The sequence below is a fragment of the Fundulus heteroclitus genome, chromosome 20 (assembly GCF_011125445.2).
Source record: "Fundulus heteroclitus isolate FHET01 chromosome 20, MU-UCD_Fhet_4.1, whole genome shotgun sequence".
NCBI lineage: Eukaryota > Metazoa > Chordata > Actinopteri > Cyprinodontiformes > Fundulidae > Fundulus > Fundulus heteroclitus.
In genome coordinates, this window is record NC_046380.1 from 10,882,955 (window position 1) to 10,910,577 (window position 27,623).

Consider the following 27,623-nt stretch of genomic DNA (forward strand, 5'->3'; position numbering starts at 1 on the left):
GCGATGACCTTTTGCGGCTCGTCCTCCTGGTGAAGCGTTGACAAGGAAATAAGAGTATCTGCTGAGCTCAACAGTCTTCTTCTCTTAGCCATAAAATAAGAATTCTGCATTATAGATCTTTTTTCGTTGGCCTTGTATAGTTTTTTAAACTGGATTTTGGGTTTTAGCCGTGATCATAATTAACAGAAACAAATTTAAAACCCTTTATAATCTGACCCAATCGGTATAATCTGATTGATTTTGATTTTGTAAAGTGCCTTGAGATGACATGTTTCATGAATTGGCGCTATATAAATAAAATTGAATTCAAAATTTAATTGAATAGAATTTACCCTGTGCTAAATGAATCTATGTGATATAGAGAACTGAACTGGGGAAATCCATACAGTTTTTCGATGTTTATGCATAGTTGGTCTTATCTGGGTTTCTCCTGAACTTCTGATCCATAAATCTTTGACCTTGAACCACTGCAAAATGAACATAGGAAACCACATACATTTATTAGCGTTTTTATTTATTTATGGCGGGGGAGGGGGTGTAAGCTGTTTTACATCTAGATGTTGGCGTCCGCTTTAAAATCTGCAGTCAGACTCCTCATCTCCTCTCCAGATACCTTACGGCTTTTTTCTTCCAATGCTTATGGATGCTAAGTGGGACGCTGCGCTGTGCGCTGCCGTACGCCTGCTGCTATTCTCAACTTTACGGTAGCGTTAAAAAAAAAAAAAAAAAAAAAAAAAAAAAAAAAGCCTGAGTCTGACGTGGAGGCGCACCTCCAGCTCGGACAGACACCAGCGCGCCGAGCCGAGGACGCGCCTCAACACCAAGGACAGGCCGAGCGACCAGACCGGTTCCCCCGGCCGGCGCAGTCCTGCTGATCCGCGGATTTATCCGCGTTTAAATCCCGCCGAGGCGGCGCTACCGCTTCAAAGGATCCTCCGATTTGCTAAGCGCTCAGGTAAACTGTGTCCAATGTGTTTTATGGTGAAGGAAATGCGGCTTGTGGGGATTATTTCAAACAAACGTCCACGTTTCGGACGTCAGAGGCAGTGAGTGATTCTGATGGGGGGAAAATAAATATGTGTAATTAACTGATGCGGCAGCAGCATCACTGGTCCATGATATCCTAGTGTGCATTTGATGTTGCCAGGGATGCATGAAGTCATAAGCTTAAGATAGCTCTAAATATGCTTCACCTTGGTGCGTCAGGTTATTTTAGGCCATATGCATGAAGATAAAAATGTTGTCTTTTTTTATATATATTTTTTTATCCTTGCATCAGTTTGGACAATGTTCCCCTGAGAGATTGCAGTTTGCTTTGTTTTTGTTTGTTTGTTTATTTAGAAAGAGAAACTCATCAAATTTCGACATGTCCAACACCCAAAGGGACAACGGAGCCTCCACAAACTCAATAGAGGCCAAGAAAGCAGACCCGAGATGGAGCGAGAAGAAATGCTGTGAGTGAACTCCCCATTGGTTTCCCAGAATTAGATTTGAGCAAGTTCTGCATGACGGCGTCGAAGAATCCACAGGTGCTTGTGTAATGTGAGCCCAAGCATTGTCCACACCGCTCCAGATCCAATTCACAAATGTTTTTTTAATCACATCTTTTGTATCGAGGGGTTCTTCGTTTAAGGCTGCGATTTGCACAGAGGCCCGCGAGAGAATGATGACTAAAAGGTCAATTATGACCAGAAATTTAAAAATACTTTGTGTGACACTTTCTTTCCATTATTCTCAAGAAAATTGCTTTTCATTCCCAGGATGTTTCTTCTTCTAATTTCTTTTTTGAACTCAGACCACAAAGGATATTTGTGTCCAAAGAGACAATTATTTTTGTCGACACGCGATGGCCTAGATACTATGTTGCCATCAAAATAACCCTTTTGCTGCTTTGTGTCGTGTTGAATCGTGCTCCTAAAAGGCTACCCATGTAGCCTTTTAGGAGCACTTTATTATATATTCTATAGTGCAGGATTTAGCATGTTGCTTATTAGAAGGAGGTCAAATAAACTGATTGTATACAAGCTGCTCATTTACTTTTTGGAGGGATCTATCTCATTTGCAGCATGGGCGTCCTATATGACAAACTCACCAACAATGATTGTGATGATTGGGCTGCCTGCAAGAGGAAAAACCTACATGTCAAAGAAACTCACACGTTATCTCAACTGGATTGGAGTCCCAACCAAAGGTACCGCATCAGGAGTTACTTTTCATTTTTATAAGGGCTCAGCGAGTCCCACATATTATTAAGTTGCATATTAGACATCACTTTCAGTGCATGCCAAAAAAAGTAAAAAACAAAACAACAGACTTGTTTTCCGAAGTTTGAAGACGTTTCGCTTTCTATCCAGGAAGCTTTCTCAATTCAAAAAGTCTGGAGTAATGCGAAGTATCAAGCTTTATACTACTGCCCAACAAAGGCCTTGTTATGGCTTAGATAACAACAGAAACAGTTCCACCCCTTAGTAATGGGCAGTCGTTAAAGTACATGATTTTCTGTGCATGATTTTTTTATTTAAGAATATGTGAAATTCATATCTGAGGCTCATTATGTTCCATGCTTAGTTTGTCTACAGTTACCGTCAAGCCTTATAAATTGTAGAACATATGTGAAAGAAACAAACAAGGTTTATTTGTATTATTTTGGACTGCTGAAACACAAATATGCATAAGTTATAACAACAGCAGGACCAATGAAAATTAACAAACATAAGAGACCTTAGAAAAGAAAGACACAAGATAAAGTCAAAGACTCGATGCAATCTACCAGGTTTCCTTAGAAAACTTTTCAACCAATCTGTCTGTTTAATTTGACTTTGTAGAGTGCCTTGAATTGGCGCTAAAAAATAAAATTGAATTGAATAAATAGAATAATAAAAAAATTATATGTGATATGGAACAAATCCAAAGGTCTTGCTTCTGAGGAGACAGAATATTCTTGTAGGCTTTTAAAATGATCTTAATCAGTTGTATTTTAGGCATTTTTTGAAGGCTCAAAGATTTTCAGTAGACTTTGGCTGCTGTTTCATGCATTTTCCATCCACTGACATTATTAAACTTCATCTGACTGTCGTTCAACACCAGAGTGTCTTCAGTCAGAGGCTTCTTCAGACCTCTACAGAAGATCCTTCCTGCCTACAACCATCGGCATCTACAATTACTCTTATAAGAGACCTGTATAATATGAGTCTCAACATTAAATTCCCTTTGTCTTTATGAATTGAACTGATCATTACGCTATCCTGCTCAGGTACTAGATTTTGCCAGAAAATGGGTGAAAAAGAGGCCAAAGTCTCAAGAAAAACTTTTTTTAGAGCTTCCAAACTTCCATAGAAGTACTGCTCAAGACTAAAAGTTTAAACGATCAGAGAACCAACTGGATCTTTTGAAGCCAGACATAAAGAAACCATGGATGACTCACGAGTTTTCATAGTATACTGCGTAAGTACATAAAAGAAAAAGCCCTATGTATGCTTCACTTACATGAGCAGTGGATAGTAATAAAATAGCTTGTGAGTTTGAACTTGCTTTTAGGTCACAGATGGAACAGGACTGAGTAGCACTTCATCCAGATTACATGAAGCGCTACTCAGTCAACAGATTACATTTGAAAGAAAATTGAAGGGGATAATAGTATTTTTGTTTTATTGTTACATTTAAATGGTTGCAAATATACACACAGCGCCTTAACCTCATATATGCATTTCATGTCTTGCAACAAGTACAGTGAATATACGGCATTGGCAATGTTTTTGTATTTGGACTTCATTTTATGAGATAATTTCATGATTTTAAACTGTATTCACGCTAAAAACCAAATACGAACAAGCTGACATTCAAATCCGGATCATTGTATGAAGCTTATAGGTTTCAACTAGTTAATCAACATACTGTCTGTGTATTAAACTATATGCCAAAAATATTGAATAGGGAGTATAATTTTGGATGAGATCATTGGGAATTGCTGTAATCAAACAAAAATGTTGCTGCAACTCTAACAGTAAGAGCCAGGATGACCGTGTGGGCATTGTGTTGATGAAGTCTCTTTATTCCACAGTGTTTAACTTGGGCGTGTATCGCAGAGAGGCCGTCCGAGCCTATAAATCTTACGATTTCTTCCGCCACGACAACGAGGAAGCCATGAAAATTAGAAAGTAAGTCTCATTCGGGGGGCCAAAAATGCGTGTTTTCCCTTCCTCTGTCATTACAAAAGAGCGTTGGCTTTCTCTGCGAGGGCAAGAGACGCTGCAATATCTCTGCTGTCTGAGTGTCTCGTTTCCTCCCATTCTGCACTTTTCAGCTCAGCTGCATCAGTGACTCAGCTGTTTTTGTTGGCCAACAATCAAAGTTCGGCCCAGAGTCAGGCAAACGTTGTGCGCTAATCTAAACGAAGGCATAAAGCAACACGTTATGACCATGTGTGTCATCTCCCTATAAAAAAAGATTAGGCCTTCTTCCCTCATGGTTCTGTCCTGTTGCTGTAATTGAAATGGGATTGGTAATGCGTGGCTATCGTGGAAAAAAAAAAAGTGACAGACGCCTCAGAGCTGAATTGTGACCCAGATATGGAACAAGCTGCCGCTGTCACTCTGATGTGTCACAAGCCCTCCGTGGCGCTGCGTAGCTGTCTGATGTGTATCAACACTTCTCACGTTTAGTCATTTTGTTGTCAGAAGGGTCGCGTGAAAGGGATTCTAGTTGAAGAGAGATCGTTTTTAATCTTAGTTTGTTTCAGGGAAGGGGAGAGGAGGACGTGTGGGCATTTAAGAACCCTTACTGGGTAAAGTCTGGAGCTGAATGGCGGCGAAGGATGACCTCACTCCTTTGTGAATCTTTGCCAGACTATTTAGATCATTTTTACAGGTTTTCTTGCTAGCTTTGTTTGATAGTCTGCAGCGAGCCAGCTTCACGGGGCCAGGCTGAGTAAATCGGTACACTCCTGTACTCCCCAGAAAAATGCAGCGGGGTATCATGGGAAATCATCAGTGACCCTTTTCCATCAAAGTGTTTTCCCGTTCATCGTTTGTGCCTTTGTTTGACCTTTCCTTCCCATCATTCTTCTGCAGGTGGATCTTTTTTTTTTATCTGTCTCAGAAAAGCCTTATTTTTGTTTTTCCTCATGTAGTCTGTCCATTTGGGTTTTTGAGGCTTATCGTAGACGAGGATAATGACATGTTTATCTTTGGGGAAACACTTTTCATTTGGCAGGATGGGACATTCCCACCATTCAGCCATGCTGTCTTCTGCAGACCGTGCATTCTTTCGTTCTTTCTTGCCAGAAAATTGTAACAAACTGCTGATCTGGCTGCTCCACATGTTCCCACCGTTTCTCTGAGGGATTTGTTTTGTTCTGCAGCCTAAGAATGGACAGTTTCACTTGTAGAAGATAAGAGCTTTAACCACATTCGCTTTCACGTCGCCAGCCTCCAAATGCTAATTTTAACGTGCAGGGTTCTACTGCTTACCGTTTGCTTGCTTTCCACGTTCCGCTGAGGATGCTTTTGTCCACAAAACGTGGCTTGAAACAGATCCACACATCACAAAGTTGTAATTCTTAAACCCTTCCGCCGATTCGGATGTGACCGTCCCTGAGATAAAGCTGCGAGTGTGCACACATTCCTTAAATAACTTCAACTTTAGCTGCCAGGTTTGATTAACAAACTGTGTTAGCAAACAAACAAAATAGACTATATTATAAAACTATAATAAATACGTAAAGGTTTTTGTATGCATTGACAGAATTTGGGAGGTGAATTTCTCTCCGTAATAAAACAACATAAAATCTTTTCAACAATTTGTCTAAATTCTCTCCCGTGAGCATTGATCAGCTGGATTTAACTGGAATTGAATTGGTTGGTTATAAATGTTGTTAACTTAATAAGATGCGCTGATCACTATAGTATGTTTTTTTACGGTGTCAGGATAATGTTTTCCTATTTGTGCACAGGCAGTGCGCTCTGGTGGCTCTGCAGGATGTGAGGGTCTACCTAACAGAGGAGTGGGGTCAGATTGCCGTGAGTTTCCTCTCTGCCTTCATGGGCATTCAGTTTGTTTCCAACATATTTTAATCCTAAAGCATGAACCCATCTGGCATCAAGCAGTCTTGATGCTGCACTGCCCCCCCCCCCCCCCCCAACGTCTCACAACATTTTTTGTTGTCAGGTTTTCGATGCAACAAACACAACGAGGGAGCGACGAGACCTTATTCAAGCTTTTGTGAAGGAGAATGGCTTTAAGGTAAAGCTGTGTTGTATTCTATTTATTCAAGCTGGTAGAATAGAATTTAAAATTCTCCTGCTTATGTATAAACAGAGCACTTCACTCTCAGACTCCAGGTCTGCTGGTGGTTCCTAGAGTGTCTAAAAGTAGAATGGGAGGCAGATCCTTTAGCTATCAGGCTCCTCTCCTGTGGAACCAACTCCCAGTTTTGGTCCGTGAGGCAGACACCCCGTCTACTTTTAAGACTAATCTTAAAACTTTCCTTTTTGACAAAGCTTATAGTCAGAGTGGCTTATGTTACCCTGAGCTATCTCTATAGTTATGCTGCTTTAGGCTTAGGCTACAGGAGGACATCAGGGTCTATTTTTCTCACTTTGCTGAGTTCTACTATTCTCCAATTTCTTTCAGCTTTTAACTTTATGTTGTCTGTCATTTTTCTCATCATAGCAGGTACACCTGGTCAGGTGTTCTGTTAGCTGTGACATCATCCAGGGGACGCAGATCATCTTCTATTACCATCTAACATAGAAAGGATTCCTAGATCAATGTGTGCTTTTGTGCTTTCTGTGTCTCTGCTCTGTCTTCTCTAACCCCCAGTGGGTCGAGGCAGATGAGCATTCACACTGAGCCTGGTTCTGGTTCTGCTGGAGGTTTTTCCTTCCTGTTAAAGGGGAGTTTTCCTCTCCACTGTCGCTTCAAACATGCTCAGTATGAGGGATTGCTGCAAAGCCATCAACAATGCAGACGCCGGTCCACTGTGGCTCTACGCTCCTTCAGGAGGAGTGAATGCTGTTTGTCAAGACTTGATACAACCTACTGGGTTTCCTTAGAGAGGAAACTTTCTGACCAATTTGTCTGATTTGATTGAGTTTGACTTTGGAAAGTGCTTTGAGATTACGTGTATCATGAATTGGCGGTATATTAAATAAAATAAAATTGAATTATTGGTACATGATTTCTGTATTATGTATTGCAAATATTACAATCAGACAAAACCAGAATCAGAGATGACACGTGTTGTGAATTGGTGCTATAAATAAAATTGAACTGAATACAATATGCAGGCTGGAGTTTTTGCATATTAAAACTAGTCTTGAATATCTTTGGGTGAACAGCGGCTCTAAGAAGTGTGCTATGAACTGTCCGATTCCTGACATCCTACAGTGAGAGTGCATGTTATAGTAATAAGGAGCTCTAACAGGAAATAGAGGAGGGGGTTTGGGAAAATGCTCAGGACTACTTGTTGTGACTCTAACCTTTGGCATTTTACAAAGACCATATCTTTTTACATCATTTTCTGATCTGCTGATACTGGGCTGAGTTGAGATTCAGCATTTGCAGATACTGAGGCTCAATCTGATATTTGGAATAGTATTTGTTCTCACACCATTCAGTCTAAAATACTTTAGCTGAGACCCCAGGGGGATCAACCTGAGACAGTCTGTAATTTAATTTATTTATTTATTGCTCTCTTTTTTTGTGCAACGATAGTTTTAGTGCAAAGGATACATGCGGTATATTTGACACGTTTGCCTTCAGTAATGTAGTATTTGCATATACATGTTCAATCTGTGCACTACCTATACTACATTCTCTTTTTCTGTTCTTATTCAACGCATCAAAATCCAGAAATTATTTGAACTTTAATGTTGGTTGTTTTCCAAAAGTGAAAAATTCTGTATTTTTCTAGGTCTTAGTTTTCCAGGTCTTTCGTAGCACTATTTCGGTAAGCCGTGGTGATATTGAGAGGGTAGGGATTATCCTGGCTCCAAAAGTCAGAAACCTTAGCATAAAACTCATAGTAGGACTGTCCAAAGAGACAAACTTAACCTCCCTTTCTGCAAACATTTTTGCTTTGTTCTTGCTCTTCTGCCTTAAACATTCCCTTCATTTTGTGCTGGGTTATTTAAACCTGAAATACTCAGCGGTGTAATGGTGGTAGCCCTCCATGTTCTGTCTCCTCCGACTCTGCAGACATGCTTGGCTGTGCCTGTTTTCTGCTGAAAAAGGTCAGCTCTGTTAGAAGCGACAAAAAGACAGTACTGGCTGGCAGCAAGTGAAATCAGAGCAAAGATGTACTCTAAACCATAAACTGTGCATTGATCAGGGTGTTTCTGTTCATTTGAGAAGTATCTGATGCAAAGTTCCCACAGATAACACGAAATGTACAGTCAGCTCTCAGGAACGGAAAATGAAAACATTTCTTCAGGCATAGTTAGGATCACCTATGTATGAGCTCCATCTGAATACAAAGTTCTAACATTGATTTTCTGTGAGCAGATTTCCTCCCCTGAGCAGACCAAACACGAGGAGTCCACATATCCAATAAGACTTCAACACTTTAAGATGCAGCCTAAGATTTAAAATCCTAAAAATCAATGCTTACAAGTAGCTTCTTACTGCTTAAAACAGCATTTAATATAATTCTCTATGCAGTTCACGTAATTTGTGTTATTGCAAACATTTGTTTTAGCGTTAAAATAAAGTTGAGTCCAACATATTTTTTAGTCAGTCCCTCTGATTTAGTTCATTCAGTTGAGTATTGCATTTGTCAAGTGAAGTATCGCACTACCTTCATTTGACCCAATGGCTTATAAGAATATAACTAAGAGTATAACTAATCATAAATAACACAAATTAACAAATTGAATGTAAAATATTTAACATTTCTATCATGTTTGCCTTTAAGAAAACAGCGTGACACAGTTAAATGGTATCATCAGTGCAAACTGACCGAGCAATCTGGCCTTTTTTCCAACAGGTGTTCTTTGTGGAGTCGGTGTGTGACGACCCAGATGTCATTGCTGCTAATATCCTGGTATGTATGAACTTATGTCACTGGTCCGTGAGGTTTGACTGTGACTTCTGATCTTTATCACAGCCCTGATCCGCTAATGTTCGCAGTAAAGAGCTTGTTCAAGATGTTTAATCTATCCCATGGCTGTTGTAGGAAGTTAAAGTCTCCAGTCCAGACTACCCTGAGAAACACAGAGAGAGGGTAATGGAGGATTTCCTGAAACGGATCGAGTGCTACAAGGTCACCTATCAACCCTTAGATCCTGATGACTATGACAAGTAAGAATTCATCAAATATTTCATACAGCAAATAAATATTACTGTTCTCCCCTTGCTGCAGCTCCATAAGAGAAAAAAGCTGTGATTCAGAAATCAAACACTAGATGGCGACGTTAAGCAAGCATTTCATTCAATTTAATGTCCAACACACCTGCAGGGACCTCTCTTTCATCAAGGTTATAAACGTGGGCCAGCGTTTTCTGGTGAACCGAGTGCAGGACTACATCCAAAGCAAGATCGTCTATTACCTTATGAACATCCACGTGCACTCGCACTCCATTTACCTGTGTCGACACGGAGAGAGCGACCACAACGTGGAAGGACGCATCGGAGGAGACTCTGAGCTTTCCCCGAGAGGAAAACAGGTACGGCAGGCTGCTCTGTCTTCACAGCTCCTCTTCCTATGAGCTGCAGAGCCGGAGTCTTTAGGTGTGAGAGAGCCCAGTTGTGCAGTGCTTTGCAAGAGTATCCATAACCCTGTAAAAAGGGAATGAGTGATACAGCTGCGGACCTACCAGGACATGCCCATTGGCCTTATTAATCAGAGAGGAAGCCGTGAGATCCATGGTATCTGGAGGAGCTGCAGAGATCCGCTTCTCAGGTGGGAAAGTATGTTGATAGGACAGAGCCATCGGTTGTGCAGTCCACAGATCTGGCCTTCATGGAAGAGCGGAAAGAAGAAAGCCGGTAATGAGAGTAAGCCACAGGAATCGCTCTTTGCAGTTGCCCTAAATCTTACAGGAGACAAAGCATCTATGTGGAAGGAGGTGCTCTGAAGAGACCCAAAGCAAACGTTTCGCTTTCTCGCACAAAGGCATGTGTGACAGAAAGCTAACATTAGACATCAGCCTGAGCGCACCGTCACCTCTGTGACACATGGTGGCAGGGGTGCTTTTCTTTAGCAGGATATAGAGTAGGCGGTTGGGGCGATTCTCCAACAAAACCTGTCACAAGCGGCAAAAGACTTAAGACTGAGGCAAAGGTTCACCTTCCACACTGCAAAAACGGGTCTAAAAATGGCTAAAATGTTCTTAAAAACTAGTGTTTTTGTCCTTGATTTGAGCAGGTAAATAAGATTATCTGCCAATGGAATGAGTATTTTGACCCCTAAAATAAGATAGTTAGATATTTTGCACTTGAAATAAGATGTTGGAGATCAGTTGTTCCTATATTAAGTGCAAAACTCTCATTCCATTGGCAGATAATATTATTTACCTGCTCAAATCAAGGACAAATACCCTAATTTTAAGAACATTTTACTTACTTTTAGTTCTGTTTTTGCAGTGCAACAGGATGACAACCCAAAAAAAGGAGCCAGATCTACGATAGAGTTGTTTAGCTCAAAGCATATCTGTGTGTCAGAATGGCCTAGTCAAAGTTCAGAACTAAATTCAATTGAGAATATGACTGAGTTTGAGTTATTTTACCAAGAGGACTGAAAGAGATTTCAGTCTATAAATGTGCAAAGCTGGTAGAGACAAACCCTAAAGGTCTTTTAGCTATAAAGCAACAAATAGGTGGCTCTACGAAACCCCATGTTAACTGGGACGTTCCAAGACCTCCCAGTTAACATCAATTAAAGTTCCTAGTTATAGTTCTCTCCTATGAAAGAGTCAAACTGTGTGAATACTTTTGCAAGGCACTGTTGCATTACACACATCAATGACACACATAGGAGTGCATAACATCATAAAATGGTGCATAACCAAGAACAATGGTCAGACTCAACTCCCCTTCTCCTCCTCATGTCCCAGTTTGCCAACGCCCTGCGAGATTTCATCGATGAGCACAACCTGTCGGACCTGAAGGTGTGGACAAGCCAGCTGAGGAGGACCATCCAGACAGCAGAAGAGCTTGGTGTGCCTTATGAGCAGTGGAAAATCCTCAACGAGATTGATGCTGTCAGTACCAAGGAACGCATTTTGCCTCATTATACGCATAATAAACTTATTCGCTTTACGAAGGTTTTTTTTTTTTTTTTGGTTTGGGAGATGAGTTCGAATTTGGAGATTTTTTCAGAGATCTTGTTGAAAAGATGTGAGTTTCACATCCAAAAGTGTTAAGAATGAAATAAAATGCTCACTTTGTAAAACTTAAAATGACAGAACGTACATTTTACGGACACGGATACAGACCCTGCAAGGTTGAAATCTCTCTGAGTCACTAAATGTAAAACCAGCTGAAAATGTCTTTGGGTTAGGTCAAAAACAAGTGGACACACTGCAAAAATGGAACTAAAGATAAGGAAATTTTCTTTAAATGAGTGTATGTGTCCTTGATTTGAGCTGGTAAATAAAATGATCTGCCAATGGAATCAGTATTTTTACCATTAAAATAAGCTAATTAGATATACTGCACTTGAAATTAGATGATGGAGATGAGTTGTTCCTATTTTAAGTGCAAAAATCGGATTCCATTGATCTTATTTACCTGCTCAAATCAAGGACAAATACACAAATAAAATATCTTTACACAAATATCTTTACTTATTTTTAGTTCCACTCTTGCAGTGTATAATCAATCCTAAAGCTGGTCAGTTTTCTTGCAACATGTGGAACATATTGGTTAATATAAACACAGCCAATGGCAGAGCTCATCCATATGTTTAAGACTCAGCCCTGTTTAGACCTAAATAGCCTATTAGAACTGTCTTTATATAGGTGGACGTCTGCTTCCCTATTCCTGCTCTTTTGCTGGGTTTTCTGATGTCACAGCCAGATATCTGTTACTGACCAGTCCACTTCCACCATCATTTCTCTTATTATCTCTTCCAAGGGTGTATGTGAGGAGATGACCTATCAAATGATCCAGGAGACCTTTCCAGAGGAGTTTGCTTTGAGAGACCAGGATAAATACCATTACCGCTACCCAGGAGGAGAGGTGACCAGGACCCATCCTCACAGCTTCACACCTATAGGCTCCAACTTATTCACGGAAACGACTGCTAACTTTATGTAATTAGCCGCGTTGCTGTTGTAGGCCCTGTTGTCTCATATTGTCCCTTCCTTTCCATCAGTCCTACCAAGATCTTGTACAGCGCCTTGAGCCAGTTATCATGGAGTTGGAGAGACAGGGCAATGTGCTTGTTATCTGCCACCAGGCTGTGATGCGCTGTCTCTTGGCTTACTTCCTGGACAAGGGTGCAGGTCAAATAAGCACAAATGCACTCACAATAAAACATGCAGCAGAACACACAATTAGATGCTGACATATGCTATACTTTGTTCTATATTTCACAGATGATCTCCCATACATGAAATGTCCACTCCACACAGTCCTTAAGCTAACTCCAGTCGCGTACGGTAGGTCTAAACCACTATCCTGTCACTGTTTAATCACACGACAGCACGCAAAAGAATCTAGTGTACATATATTTATTTATCTTTCTTGCAGGTTGTAAAGTGGAGATGTTTTATCTGAATGTGGAGGCGGTAAACACACACAGAGACCGGCCTATTGTAAGTTTGAGTTTAAACAAATTATCCATTCACCAACGTTTGCGCTGCTGTGTTGAATTAATGCGTTAAATGTGACGTAATTTTTGGTTTTAATTCTATTCCATTTGATGCGTTCAAATTTTCAGCATCTGATTTAAAGCCTAGCAAAGTGTTGTTGTGTCTGTTAGTTCAACACAATGGCCCCCGCAGCTGCATTGGATCCCTCCATGCGAGGCTTTGCTGCCTTGAAGCCTTTCTTTACAGCCCAGTTTTGTTCTGCCTTTCCTGTCTTTAACTTCAATAAATCAGCTTGGCTTGAGCTGTGAGCCTAAGACCGTTAAATAAGGTTTATTTGTACTCCTGGATACATTTTGGCTTTTGATTTTGGCTTCCTGGATATTTTTTGGCTTCCTGGATCATGCAAACTGCTTTGCTGACTTGATCATTATCACTAATCTGACTGCATCTTGATTTAATGAATGTGTGTGTATGGAAATAGGCAGACAAAAGACAAACTTAGATCAGATCTTCCGTCTTTAAATACAGCACCTCACAAAAGTATTCATAGCGTGGACCTCTACCACGCTGGCATGTTACAGCCACCAACTTCAATCTAATTTGGCAGAGCAACACAAAGCAGTGCATGATGTAAGGTTGAAGGAAACTGAAACATTATTTTTATTAATTTTTGTTAATAAATATCTTAAACATATGGTGTGGATCTATTTATAGTTTGTTGAACCACCTTTCAAAGCTTTTAGGGATATGTCCTTAACAGCTTTCTTTGCCCATTGAGAAATTTAAAGCTTTTTGCCCATAGTGGCGGACCGATTAGCCGACATTCAGAACCAACAAGCTGTGGCTAATCTTCTCAGTAGTCAAGTTTGGCTCACAAATTCAGTTATATTTTCATTATTTACCATGACTTTATTAAATCTTTTATGGAAGGCAGTTCTTCTAATTGCTTGCCACTTGGTTCTGAGTACCAACGAGAGGAAGCGCCAAACCTTTAACTCCCTCTGGACAGACAATCTTGCAACCTTGGAATTGGTTGCACTGGATTTTATGTAGATGTGTGGAAATAAAGAGGGCTGACTACAAATGCACACCACATTCTTCAAGGTTTTTATTTGCAAAAAATCTATAGTTTTCCTTCCACTTCACACATATGCATTGCTCTGCGTCGTTAGCCCTAAAAATATAACACCTTTGAGGTTAAGATGGGGGGAAAAAAAAGTTTAAGGGGACAGTTCACTATAGTTCACTATCCATTAATCTGTGCAGGTATTCAGAATGGCTGCGTCCATTCAGGGGCCTCCCCCGTCCCAGCTGTCCCCCTTCGATCATTTTCCTTTAACACTTGCGGTATGTCATCTTCCCGACCAGGGTAAAATCCCGAGGGAGTCTGCTCTCATACATCGGCGGAATAGTTACACTCCCCTGTCCAGTCACGACCAGGTCAAGCGGCCCAGGCTCTACAGCGCAGGCAACCAGCCCTGGTTACCGCTCGCTCCGGCCCCGTCGGCTCTGATGCCGGAGAGTCTGCAAAGCCAAGTTAGTGGCAGAGTTACAGGCTGACCCTCTCAGTCTGTCACCGTCACCTGTAACCAGTCACCTCCCGCCCACGGTTGTGACCCTGTGTTTGGTATCCTCTGTGCGTCCTGAAGCAGCTGCTCTCTCTTCTTCGCTGGTTGTCCTGCATGGTCCGTGCCTCACCAAAACACTGTCTCTGGCTTGAATCTGCAGATCTGCATGCCGACTCTTTGCTGTGTTTTTAGCTTTTTCTGTTAACGGAAGACACACAAACACACACAAAAAAAGAAATATATATATATATATATATATATATATATATATATATATATATATATATATATATATATATATATATATATATATATATATATATATATATATATATTGTACAATATATATATATATATATATATTGTACAATATCTAGCTGCAAATGATTGGACACATGATGATGTGACACAAATGTTTTGCAATGAAAGGTTAGGAGAAATAAGGACATTTCCTAATGTTTCAAGCATATTCATATATGTAAGCAGTGTGCGTTCATCGGCCTTGCATTATGGTACAAAGCTTCTGCCCTTCTCCCCATTCCTATCTGTCTTCTCTCTCCCTCCACTTTCTCCAAACCTGTCTTACAGACTCGGACAGGACGCAGTTGTTTGTGAGTATTTGTGAGACTTAGTACCAGTAGACCAACCTTTCATTTTCTTTCCCATCCTTCAAATCATTGCCTAACGATCCATATCTGTATATGTGTGTAATAATTAATAAGATTTATGGTCTCGTTTTATTTTTTATGGTTTTCGGTAAATCTGGTTTCTCCATTACCTTTGCACAGTAAAAGTTACTATCAGCTTAGTTTTGCCTCTGCAACACTATCAAAGCCCTATCATACGTTGATTAATCGTTACTTTTACATGTAGTTCAATCATAAATTGACATCTGTTAAGCCGACTGAGGTTGGTGCTTGAGATATCTTAAAATAGTTAAACGTTAAAAAAAATTTATTTACTGATTACACCCATGCCATATATCATAGAGATCAATTGCTGTTAACAGTACGGTTCTAGTAAGAAATTTACATAGTCATCAAGGCATTAAATGTCTTTATTATGAGCTTTTAAATTCCTGTTCTGAACAATGTTTTTGCCCCAAGGTGGAATGGTTATACGACCACAGCTTTAGTCATTTTTAAAGACGAGTATTGGGTGCAAAGGTTTGAATTTACTGTAAGTTGTCTCAAATCTGCATAGGATCAGAATTATAAATACAAGCTCAAACAGCTACCTACCTTCGCACTAATATTTGGTTAGTTGTCCCCTAGTGGGGTGCAGCAGGGTGAAGAGGTAGAGGGGGCACCCCACATCTGGAGGCTATTGGTCCTCAACACAGCTGTCCTGGGTTTAACTCTTGGCCTCATGACCTTTGCTGCACTTCTGCCCCGTTTCTGGCTACAATACTGTAACTAGTGGCTAAGGTCACTTGTACTACAAAATAAAGAAATATGTCCTTTAGCAAAGGTGTGACTTGAGGCCATTTTCTATAAGCATAACATCAGCCTGCCTTATCTATTGCAAAACCAGTTTTGATTAGTGTTTGTCATCATTAGCCTGTGTGAACACACACTGTGTTCAAATTTTAAATGACAAGATTTTGACAAGAACGGTGAATATCTAGTCAGGATAACACCAGCAGCTTGTTAATGGCTACAAAAAACATGTTTTCTCTTCAAAATACTAGTAGGGGCATTTATATCTGTGCATATGCATATCATTTTGTACATGTAGGAATTAGAGAGAGTCAATAATTAATCTTTTTCTGTTGAGTTTATATGTTTTTAAAAATCATTAGTTATTGATTTTGTAATATTTCTACTCTGGAAAAAGAAAGTTTCAGGATATTCATTAAAATCCTAGTTAATATTGTGCAAGCTTTTGTCCAGAACTGTACGAAAGTTGGACAAGACAACACATTAGAGAGACCATAATTGCTTTAATTATTATTTCATTAATGTCTTTTTTTTGTTAAAGATGGACACTAAGTTACTCCTTAAACAATTCTTTAAATTTCCAGTTCTGCTGGGCCTCTGGAGAAATTATCAGTCACCTTAAACTGTATTTCATGCTCTAGGAAATCGATCTTTAAATGTTGGTTGCATTTCTTTTTTCTCACCAAGGATTCCCTGTGCGAAGGAATCGACTTTGACAGCAGCGAAGAAACTAGTGGCTGTGTCCGCTTCTGAGTGAAGGTTGGATCCTCCCCCGCTTTCCTTCGCAGCTTATCATGAGTTAAACAATGGAAGGCCTTATTCCTTTTAATTACTCACCATATTCTCAATAGTTATAAGATTATAGGGAACAGAAAGGTTCCTGCTTAAGATACATGAGAGAGACATGTGAGCGCACATTTATCTCAACCACTCTGTCTCTTCTCTGCATGTTGAGGCTTTAAACTAGCAACTCTTATCACTGGTATCATACACAGTAGTGCATGTGCACCAAAGGTTATTAGTCAACCAACCAATGCTGTACTTTACAGCTTTGTGGGCATTTTCTTTTTTTAAATACAGCAATGTCTTAGTAAATGTCAAATATATCGCAGGAAATAGCGTCTTCACGTAACAGAATGTAATCATTTGATTTTACAATAGTGCAGAGTAGGTGATATAGAAATATTTTTATGGTAAAGACACTATATCTATATGTATGTGCTCTATAATTATTCTGTAGTGGCCATTCTTTTTGGACAACATCTGTTACAGCTGACCTGGAAAGACTGCAAACACAATTAAAAAAATAAATTCGTATTTGTTTCTGTCTTTTATTATTGTGATTTTGATTTTTCTCAGATGTTAGAAAAAAAACAAACTAATTTCTGGGCATACTGTGATCCGCCATAACAATATGACCAGCATTCAGCCCAATACACAACAAACTGTAATATACTGTTTTGTGACACTTTAATATCAGAACCAACATTAATTGTTTCCATAATTCCACGTGTTCCACTGAGTCATGTTTTTCCGTGACCCTGGTTTATGATAGATACAGCGAACATTTTTACCGCTTCTAGTTTTAAAGAGAAAACATTCCTTTACTGTCAAATATATCCCACCCCTAACAGCTGTGAGGCACGCTGAATAGCGAATCAGTGCCATTCACATTACTTAACAGCGGCCCTAATGCATAAATACATATCACAGTAAGGAACAAAATTCACAAACCATATCTGTTGTGCCATTATTGATGGTGGCAGGTCAAACAAAGCCAAATAAATAAATAAAGAACTTACATGTTTGCCATTAGTGTTTATAATATTGTTAATGAGTATTCAAAACTATTTTCACTTTTAACAAAAACTCTTCTAATTTGGCAGGAAACTGCTTCCAGTATTAGCTTTGAAACATATAATTAATGATGACTTGGTTTTCAAGTGGTGCCAGTAAAGTAACAGTTATAATGTATGAACCTGCGAGTCGAACAAGAACAATATGCTAGTTACGCAGTCAGATTTTTACATTTAACAACATACAATGTTTTTTTTTTTTTCATTTGACTGGATAAGAGTTAATGAATATGAATTTGCCTTTATTTAATTCGATTCTCTGACCACTTGCAAAAAAGTTTTGTTTTAAGTTTAACAAATCTCTTTACTCAGGTTTTGCTATATGTGTATAATTTACTTTAATCTATAGAGATAATTTTTGTATTCTTTTTGTAGTCAATAAACATTGTGGTTATCTGAAATAGAATTCCCACTTATTCCAAACATCTGCAAATATTATTTTTTTTTATGTTCATGAGTTTAACGTTAAAATAAAACTAAGAACAGTAAATAAAATATGACATTTGTTTAAATTAGAATTATTTAGTCGAATAATATTTAAAAATACATTCTGGATATCCTTAAAACATGGAAGGAATGTGATATTAAAATGAAACAAGTGAAGCAGAATCATTCCTTCCTCCCTGCCTGACATAAAATCAAACTACACTAAAATTATTTCATTTTAAAGATTTTTTTTTCTTTCATTTTTTTAAATTCTTCAAATTTATCTCATTGCAAGTCCTACTGAAGAACATTATGGACAACCGTGAACATCGTCTTCATCAGACTGTCAAAACAACAGAGGGTCTTCAGACCGCTACAGGAGATCCTTCCTGCCCACAACCATTATTCCTCGAAGAAACCTGCATAATGCGAGTTACAACATTGATTTGGGAAAAAAAATATTTTTAAATTGAGTTTAGAAGTTCACCTAAACTTAGATTACTACACTTTTAAACAGCTGGGGGAAGCCCAGATGGTGATGTCCTGGATCTTTAAGTTTCTGGTGATGTTTAACATTTTGAGTTAAACGGAGGCACAGCTGTGGATGTATTTTAAGGCAACACTTCATAAAACTTTCATCAGCCAAGATAACAGGAAGATAATTGTGGACATTCACAGGTCTGGTTCATACTCGGGAACAATTTCCAGATCTCCTTGAAGGTGCCGCCATTATCCAGTTATATGCAAGTATAAACACAGTCATCTTACTTTTCAAGAAGCAGACGAGCTCTGTCCCCCATAGATAATTGTTTTTTAATGTGTATCTGCATCACCAAAAAAAGCTAAACAACTTTTGAAGAGACTGACTGAAGCTGGTAAGGGTTGTTGTTTTCCATGGTGACATTAGGACCTGTACCTGCTTGGACTGAAAGGCAGCTCAGAGAGGAAGAAGCAACATAAACAAAGACATAACGGTTTGCAAATTTAGGGACAAAAGCTTCAACATTTTGAGGCATGTATTGAGGTCTGATACAACAAAAATTTAAATATTTGTCTCATAATGACAACTGTACGATTTGTAAGAGAAAGAAGAAGCTTTCAGGTTGAATAATACCATCCCAGCTGTGTTTTGCTGTAGGCGGTACTGGTGCACTTCACAAAATACATGGCATTAAGAATAAAGAATGTTATATGGAAATGCTATATGCCTGTGGAAATTCTCAGTTGACAGCAAACCGGCTTAAATCGAATGTCCGGTGGCCTCCGATTTGTTATTATGTATGAAGTTCTACAGCGTAAATATTTGGTTTCAATTTTGTCAGAATTGCAAGTTTTTCCTGTAAGAACTGCATCGCTGGTGTCTTCATTGTTCATTCTGAAAATTAAGGATCTACTTGTGAATGTATTGAACATAAAACAAAAAAGAGGAAGGTGACATCATCCTTCATCGTGGTAAAACGTATGCTTGAGATATATGTAATTACGTAATCTGTACATAATTGTACAGAGAATGAAAGTAGTGTTTGGTATTGCGATGCCTAATTGAACAGTTGTTTTCTTGAAGGGAAATTGTAGAAATTATGTCATTAAGGTTTTTGAAAGACTCATTCTAAATTGTAATGGAGGTGGGCAGAGAAGATCTCCTGTAAGCTAATGCCTAGTGTAGCAGAGATGTGAGTTAACATCCTGCTCAAGTTTATTCATTGGATTTTTCATTTTAATCTGACATGCTTTCTTGAACAATCAGCTTTATAGAAGTGCTAGAACTGTCCCAGCCTTGTTTTTAATTAGTTTTTTTAGCTCGCTGCCTCTGATGCTGCTACACCAACAAACTGCGTTCGACCGACGAGTCAGTTCTTAAACTAAAAAACTTAATAATTATAGAAGAGAGATAGTCGCCAAACTTGCCCATGAATAGGGAACGTTACAGTTTATCAGCAGAAAAGGAAGGTGGCAAAAAATAATGGGCAAACAAATAAAAAGTAAAAAATAGTACAGTTACAGACAAACACTAAAAAGTACGGGATATTCTCTTTTTTTCCACAACGTTATTAAAATAAATAAATAAACAGGCTAACATCAGTATGAACACAAACAATGTTACTGTACATTCCATTTGCAGTCGGAGCTCGAAATTCCCAGCTTCCGAACACAAACATCAACTGTAACGGCCAATGTAGGAGTAATTTTTTTAACAGGCCGATTGTCGGATCGGATTGGCATCTCCTCGCATCAAAAACAGTAAACTGTCATAAAACATGTCTGAAATCAATGTAACATGTACCACACAAATTAAAAGTGGTCTTTTCATGTAGGAGATTACAGCTTCAAAGAATATTTATAAAAGGTACACGAACAAAACGTTGCCTTTTTTATTTTTATTTTATTTTATTTTTCATTTTCTTTAGTATCCCGACTTCTCCGACTGGAACCGGAACGCGTTTTTTTCTTCTTCTTTTTTCTCGGCTGCTCTTTTCGATTTACGAGGTTAATGGAACGCAACACAAGAACAGGGCATTCTTTGATTTAGAACTCAACTGACGTCACTTCCTTTCGCCGTACGTGTTTTGTTTCAGGCAGGCAGGGTCGAAGTCAACGTCAGGTAAGTGTACAGAAAAACGTACTCTGCTGTCGTTTCACGTTCAACGTGTCAGGGTTCACAAATAACAGGTTCGTTAAAGATAGAAACCACCGGGGAAGCTTCGACTCAAACTGTTAGCTCAACATTGATTGGCTGACGGCTAAGTTAGCCTGCTAATGTTAGCAATCAAAGCTAGCCTAAACATCTCTGAGACCGGTGTTTGTTTCGTTTATCTCCCCTAACTGTCCGGACACACTGTCTGTAAAGGTCGTGCTTTAAAGGTTTACGGTTTAATCTTCTACTTTTGCTGGTTTGGTGCTGAATTCAATGGGTTTAGCCTGCTGCATGTGGCACCGGAATAATGAATGGTTAACTGTAACAAAGAAGCCAAAACAAAGCAGCGGAGCGATCGGGTGTTTACTCTTCTGCTGGTCAGCGGTTCTGTTGTTTTTCTGGGCCACATTGGCTTTGTTTAAATGGTGAAATCACAATAGAGGACCACAGGTCAACCTGGCCTGGATATGCCCATGGTTGTGAAGGTACACCTTCAGGGGTCACCAACATGGTGTCATCGGGGACCAGGTAGCCCCTAAGGACCACCTGTGGTGGCCTGAAGCCTGTTCAAAAATATATATCACAACCCTCCAGTGAGCTGCATCTAAAATGTTTTTTTTTTTTTTTTTTTTTTTTAGTTGCTCTTCCTTTTCAGTCACACTTGTGTTTACATAGATTTAAAATGACAAATTGACTAAAAACATGTTTATGTAACGCAGTTAAAGTGAGCTCCAACTCATTTATTTCAAAGGTCAGTATAGGTAGCCCTTTGTACGACGCAGTAACAATGAAGTAGCTCTCAACTTCTAAAACGTCGGTGGTCCCTGCCTTAGATCAACAGCCGAATCGTTACAGGATCCCTTAGAGGCAGCGATCGTGAAATGGACTTTAGTTCAACTCTCTCAGCATGACTCCACTGGAAGTTAGGGGCGTCCCGATGAGCCGTGCATGCAGTGCTCTAACTTCTCATGATACATATCCAAATAAAAAATATCAGATGTATCTTAAAGCTGTGTTCGATTTAAAAGTGTACCCCTCAATATTTCAGTGTTTTGGCTTTTACATGTATTAATAAAGAGGAGAAAAAGACACTATCCAGGATCGGGTGCTAGATCTGAATAATCATTAAAAAAAAGGTCAAAAATACAATTATATTAGCTCAATATTTATGATCACACTGTGTAGATTCGGTTTAATTGTGGTATTTTGTGTACCTTGAGAATATCTTAAGTAATTAGATGAATTAGAGATACTTTTCTGATTCAGACTCTGTGCATGCAAAGTTTAATAAGAACTAAACCTAAACACTAATGTTACACTAATTACACTAATGTTGTTATAGTTTGGATCTTTCCGGGTTGCAAATCTACTGTCTGTTTTTCATAAATTTGTTACTAACACCAAAATCTTGCTTTCAGAATTGAGACGCCTAGTGACCGTCAAGCCATTTTTCTCATTTATAGATGTAGCTTTTTCAAACACTGTCGTTGGCATTGAGGGTGTGCAAAAGTTTTGTTGTTGTTGTTGTTGTTTTTACCAGATTTATCTGAAGTATCTTTTCTTGTCTAAAGTACAGATCTACCCTTGCCCATTTTTGCAGGCAGGATGTTGCGGCTTCGCTGTAAGACCAAAAACGGGAGCCACATAATGCAGGGCTTGACTCACCAGTCCTGCGTCAAGGAGCTGAAGAGCAAGGTGGAGGAGTTAACGGGGATCCCATGTGATGTGCAGAAAATAATGGTCGGTTACCCTCCATCCAGCCTTGATCTTCAGAATTTAGATGCCCATTTAAAAGACTATCCCATCAAATCAGGTATGTTTCGCACAGGCAAAATATGCAGATACTATACACTGAATACATCAACTGTTTGAAAGTTTTTTCTCCCCATGCTTGCTCAGTATGAGGGATTGCTGCAAAGCCATGAACAATGCAGATGACTGTCCACTGTGGCTCTACGCTCTTTCATGAGGAGTGAATGCTGCTTGTTAAGACTTGATGCAACCTGCTGGGTTTCCTTAGAGAGGAAACTTTTTGACCAATCACTCTGATTTAATTGAATTTGACTTTGTAAAGTGCCTTGAGATGGCATGTGTTGTAGGGTTGGGTATTGATTCAAATTTCAAGAATTGATTCAGTTCTAAATCTCAACATTTGGAATCGATTCAGTTCAATCCGATCCGATCTCAAGTTGGATTGCTGGTTTTAAAAACTTTGCTAGCTGTTCACTGAATTTCGGGTAGTTATGCAACATATTGATACTAGTATCAAATTAACTTTTAACTGAAAATTATTAAATTGATCATAGTTAATGGCGGCTCTAAGGACCAAACCCTCTCCCTGAATGTTAAAACAACTGCTTTCACTAACATGCTGTGGGGCAGAATAACCAAACAAATCTAAAGTAGAAAATAGAAGACACCAGAGATATCTACAGCTGCTATTTCTATTCACTTCAGTTCAAAAAATATTTTATTGAACCAAAGGAGGAAATAAATTTGGACATTAACCTGGTGCATTATTTAAAAACATGGCATTAAAATTCACCACCCAGAGTGGAGTGTGAAGGCTCCTGTGACGTATGTTGCGTCCATGCTTCTGACCACTAGGGGGAGCTTTGCGCTCTGTTGTGTTTTTGTCCTGCTGAGGTCTCAGAGCAGAAGAAGAACTTATAAACAGACTAACACTGTTTTTAAGCTAAAATCTTCGCAGACTCGTGTCGAGAATCGATTCACAATTGGGGGAAAAAAATCATTTTTTTTAACACAGCCCTAATGTTGTGAATTGGTGCTATATAAAAAAAAGACACTTTCATCATTAACTGTTATTATTAAATTGGCGCTCCCTTCCTGCAGCTTAAAATTAACAATATTCTCCTTTTCTTGTCCTCTTTCTTTCATCTTTTTCTTCTCTTCTACCTTCTTGTTTTAGTCTCCAAATAACAAGAAATATTCCCTGCATAAATTATAATAAAGCTAGAAAACATTTTTTAACAAAGGCTCCAAAAAGGGGATTTTTTTTATGGGTCAGTAATTTAATAACGCAGTAAAACTAACTGGAGTTTTGATGTTTGTTCTTGTACCTTTCCACAGTCTATAGAAATGTCTTTTAGACTCTAAAACACTCTGAGCTTATTATGAAAAAACAACTTTTGAAAGTTGGAGCATTACGTTCAAAGTCGATGTTTCTTCTTCTAAATCAGTGTGGCAAGAATGAATGTTTTGTCATCGGTGTGTCATCTTATGCAGGAGACACACTCATTGTCGAGGAGGAAAAGAACAAGCCCAAACCTCAGGATCCGCCCAAAGTGAAAGCCCCCCACCTGGAACTCCCGCCCGTGCTGGCCCGCCGAGTGGTCCCGGCTGACAACTCCTGCCTCTTCACCAGTGTGTATTACGTCGTCGAAGGGGGCGTGTACGACCCCGCGTGTGCCCCCGAGATGCGCGGCCTCATCGCCCAGATAGTGTCGAGCGACCCCGCGGCTTACTGCGAGGCGGTGCTGGGCAAAACCAACGAGGAGTACTGCTCCTGGATAAGACGGGACGACACCTGGGGAGGAGCCATCGAGGTGTCCATCCTGTCCAAGTTTTACCAGTGCGAGATCTGCGTGGTGGACACGCAGACGGTCCGGGTGGACAGGTTCGGGGAGGACGCCGGCTACCACAAACGCGTGCTACTCATCTACGACGGCATCCACTACGACCCTCTCCAGAAAGAGGTGCCCCGCTCCGACGCCCCCCCACAGACTATCTTCTCCACCACCGACGACATAATCTTGGCCCAGGCCCTGGAGCTGGCCGACGAGGCTCGCCGCAAACGTCAGTTCACGGACGTTAACCGCTTCGCGCTGCGCTGCATGGTGTGCCAGACGGGCCTGGTGGGACAAAAGGAGGCCCGCGAGCACGCCAAGGAGACGGGCCACACCAATTTTGGTGAAGTGTGAAAGTCGTATTATTATTATTTTTTTCTCTCCCTTTCACAGATACAACCCCCCCTCTCCTTTTGTACCCTCATGTCCGGCAAAGTCTGTTGGCCTGCTTGTGTTCTCCTCTACCTCACATTAACCTATGACATATTTGGAGAATCCTCAGACACTGTGTTAACCCTCTAATTGGTTCAGTATTACCTTTTTATAACTGCTGAAGGTCAAAAAAACCGCTACTATAGGACTCTTGTTACTAATCCATCATGTCGGGTCCCTAATTTCCCGTTTTCGGACGTTTCCATTGGAGTTAATTTATATATGCAAACGATTCTTAGGGTTTGTTTTGGTCTGTTGAGATCGCTCTCCTCCTCGATGGAACCGACGTGGCTTATGCTCTGAGCAGAAAACGCACCAAAATTGCCGCTACTTACACCGCAACTGACCAAACTTACTTGACATACGTCTCCGCAAAGGGTCGTCGAACAAACGCTAAGAGCGATTTTTGTTCTGAGATGTGATCCAATTCACTGTTGTCTTAAACACAGCACAGCGAGTATGACTGTTATCCACGTGGGTTTTCTAGTGTTGTTTTTCTATTGGCGGACAGGTGCGAGCAAATGATTGGTGGGTTCGTTTGGGCCCGGCTTCAGATGTCTACTGTAGATGTTGAGCACAAGTAATGCATTTTATCGCTAAAACCCATGGGCTTTTTGTGACGTCCCTCTTAATTTATGGAGCAATTGGCATTAAAACGGAATAAAATGTTTAGCTTTTTTTTTTTTTTTTTTTTTTTTGCTGTAAACATTATTTACCATTGATCTCGTTTTGTTGAATTGTTTCAAAATAACGGTGCTGTAAAACTCTGTCTCTCATGACCTGTTTGTTTTAAGAGGTTTTCAGGAGTTTGTAATTCTGGTTTGCAGGTTTTGAAATATGCTGTGAACGTTTTTTGTTTTTTTTTTGTTTTTTTTTTTTGTATTTTTGAACTGCTGCACATTAAAAAAACAGCACATCAAATGTACTAAAAGCGTGTAGTTTAACAGAATAACACGAGGGCTGTGGTGGGTGGACTGGAAATCCAAACTATAAGGTATGTGTAGGAGATCAGCTTTACTCTGCCTTTTTTTTATTTCTTGTTTTTGCTAATTATCTTAATTGTTATCTTTAATCGTTTACCTGCTCATCTAATATTTAAGGTTTTTGTTGTTGTTGTTTTGACTATGATTAAATGCATCATTAGCTTAAACCCTTTAACATCTAATGCGATGTATAACTGCACCTGTGTGTGTGCTGATGGGGCACTTAGGGTTTTAATTTTTAGTAAAGTCAAGACTGCCACCCTTCTACTGTACATTTTTTTTGCACAGCTGGAGCATGTTCTCACGTTTTATGATTGATTCTGGCACCACCGCTTTTCACGGAAGTACACCAGGCCAGAGAAGGTTTATCAGTTATCTTGTTGCCTGACATTGCATTCAACCAGTATTTCTTTTTCATGCAACATTGGGTACAGAGTTGTTGCCAGAATGGTGAGTTTAAACCGTGCAAGAGTTGATTGATTCTTTTTTTAAGCATCACAGGGTAAGGGTTAGGGTACATAGAAATAAAACACAAAGAAGAGCTGTGTTTGTTTGTTTTTTATGCGTATTGTGCATCATTTATATTTTGTAGTCTGGTTAGCGATGATTATGGGTTAATGAGCTTTCATAAGGTGAAACGGTGAAATATCCTGTTTGTATTTACCAAGTTTTCATGACTAACAACAACAACAATGAATGTTGCACAAAGAGCACTATGGAATAACTGGATTTACTTGATTTGTTTTTCTTTTCCCAGTGTTGTCACAATAAAAAGCTGTAGCCAAGAGCATTGTTCGAGTCTTTTTTTTGTATAAACGAGCAATTCGCCGTCACTACAAGACGCAGGAGTCTTTTAGTTATTAGTTTTTATACATTTTGAACAGAAGATGTGAAGACAAAGATATTGTTCGAGGTCACTTAGGTGTCAGTTGAGATTAGGTGTCATTAGATCTCAATAAATTAGAATATCATCAACAAGCTTGTTTTAATTGAAGTCAACTAGTGACATTTTTATCGACTCCACACACACAGTGACATTTTCTGTGTTCAGTTCTAGTCTTTGATGGTTTTAGCTTACATCTATTATTGACTTTATCATTGTTATTGTGAGAACCTACATTTTAATTTTCAAAAACTGTAACAGGCTGCACAGTGGCCCAGGCGGTGGCGCGGTGGCACTGTTGCCCTGCAGCATGAATCTCAGTCTGGGGTCTTTGTGCATAGAGTATGCATGTTCTCTCTGGGTACTCCGGCTTCTTACCACAGTCCAAAAACACTGTAAGGTAAATTGGTCTCTTTAAATTGCCTTTAGTTGCGAGTGTGTGTGTGTTCATGGTTGTTTGCCAACAGAAATCCAAATAGGGAATATTTCACTGACAGTAATGAATCTGCACAACAGATGTTTGTTTTTTTACTATTTAAAATACAGAAAGAAGTTTTTATTATAATTGACACCAGCATGTTTATTTCTGGATAAATCTAACTCACTTTTAGCCTCACTGGGCAGAACTATGGGTACTGTCTGTTTGCAGTAACACTGCATGTTATTTTAAGCCACCCTTTCTTAATAGGATTTAGTCTTTATTCTATCACTGTTTGACCAACTGCAGCAAGTCACCACAGCTATCACTGAGGCTATATTAAACAGTAAGCTGTGCAGTCACTTTTTTTTCAACCCAAACTAATCAATCTGTTTTAGTCTCGTGCATAATTGAGTAAAAAATTGTGTTTTTAGTTGAACATTCAGGGCACCTGCATGAGTATTAAAATTGCCCAAAATAAAAATAAAAAAGACCAAATGTGTTCTACTGAGAATCAAACTTGCAGCGGCGACTGAAAGCGGCATAGAGGAAAACATTAGTCTCAGAAGTAGGGAGGGGCTGAAAATATTTATATATATTTAAGCGCTTTTATTGGTATTGGCATCATGTCTGATTTATGCCAT

At 39.4% G+C, this 27,623-nt stretch overlaps 2 protein-coding genes across 6 annotated transcripts; both read left to right on the top strand.

Annotated features, from left to right (window-relative positions):
* Window positions 1-636: 636 nt before the first annotated feature.
* On the top strand, window positions 637-17,076 carry pfkfb2b (6-phosphofructo-2-kinase/fructose-2,6-biphosphatase 2b). 5 transcript variants are annotated; one of them, XM_012881737.3, is made up of 17 exons: window positions 639-955; window positions 1,342-1,454; window positions 2,066-2,191; window positions 4,061-4,157; window positions 5,951-6,017; window positions 6,166-6,240; window positions 8,984-9,040; window positions 9,173-9,297; window positions 9,455-9,662; window positions 11,052-11,198; window positions 12,073-12,177; window positions 12,314-12,443; window positions 12,537-12,599; window positions 12,691-12,755; window positions 14,121-14,288; window positions 14,909-14,931; window positions 16,447-17,076. In XM_012881737.3, exons 2-17 carry the CDS (start codon window positions 1,367-1,369, stop codon window positions 16,514-16,516), a joined length of 1,614 nt encoding a protein of 537 aa, XP_012737191.2. In that variant the 5' UTR covers window positions 639-955; window positions 1,342-1,366; the 3' UTR covers window positions 16,517-17,076. The 5 variants fall into 5 exon arrangements, with proteins under 5 accessions (XP_036007355.1, XP_012737191.2, XP_012737193.2 ...); XM_036151462.1 differs by lacking the exon at window positions 4,061-4,157 and having other exon boundaries at window positions 637-955; XM_012881739.3 differs by lacking the exon at window positions 14,121-14,288.
* Window positions 17,077-20,560: 3,484 nt separating this feature from the next.
* Window positions 20,561-26,465, top strand: yod1 (YOD1 deubiquitinase). Its single transcript, XM_012881728.3, has 3 exons — window positions 20,561-20,643; window positions 22,277-22,489; window positions 23,923-26,465. Exons 2-3 carry the CDS (start codon window positions 22,282-22,284, stop codon window positions 24,615-24,617), a joined length of 903 nt encoding a protein of 300 aa, XP_012737182.1. The 5' UTR covers window positions 20,561-20,643; window positions 22,277-22,281; the 3' UTR covers window positions 24,618-26,465.
* Window positions 26,466-27,623: the final 1,158 nt, after the last annotated feature.

What these genes read in the sequence shown, in the direction of transcription:
- yod1 (XM_012881728.3), top strand. Translation starts at nt 22,282, where the DNA reads ATGTTGCGGCTTCGCTGTAAGACCAAAAACGGGAGCCACATAATGCAG. An exon ending in AGACTATCCCATCAAATCAG is followed by an intron (nt 22,490 to 23,922) that starts GTATGTTTCGCA and finishes CATCTTATGCAG; the next exon opens with GAGACACACTCATTGTCGAG.
- pfkfb2b (XM_012881737.3), top strand. Translation starts at nt 1,367, where the DNA reads ATGTCCAACACCCAAAGGGACAACGGAGCCTCCACAAACTCAATAGAG. An exon ending in GATCCTGATGACTATGACAA is followed by an intron (nt 9,298 to 9,454) that starts GTAAGAATTCAT and finishes ACACACCTGCAG; the next exon opens with GGACCTCTCTTTCATCAAGG. An exon ending in TCCTCAACGAGATTGATGCT is followed by an intron (nt 11,199 to 12,072) that starts GTCAGTACCAAG and finishes ATCTCTTCCAAG; the next exon opens with GGTGTATGTGAGGAGATGAC.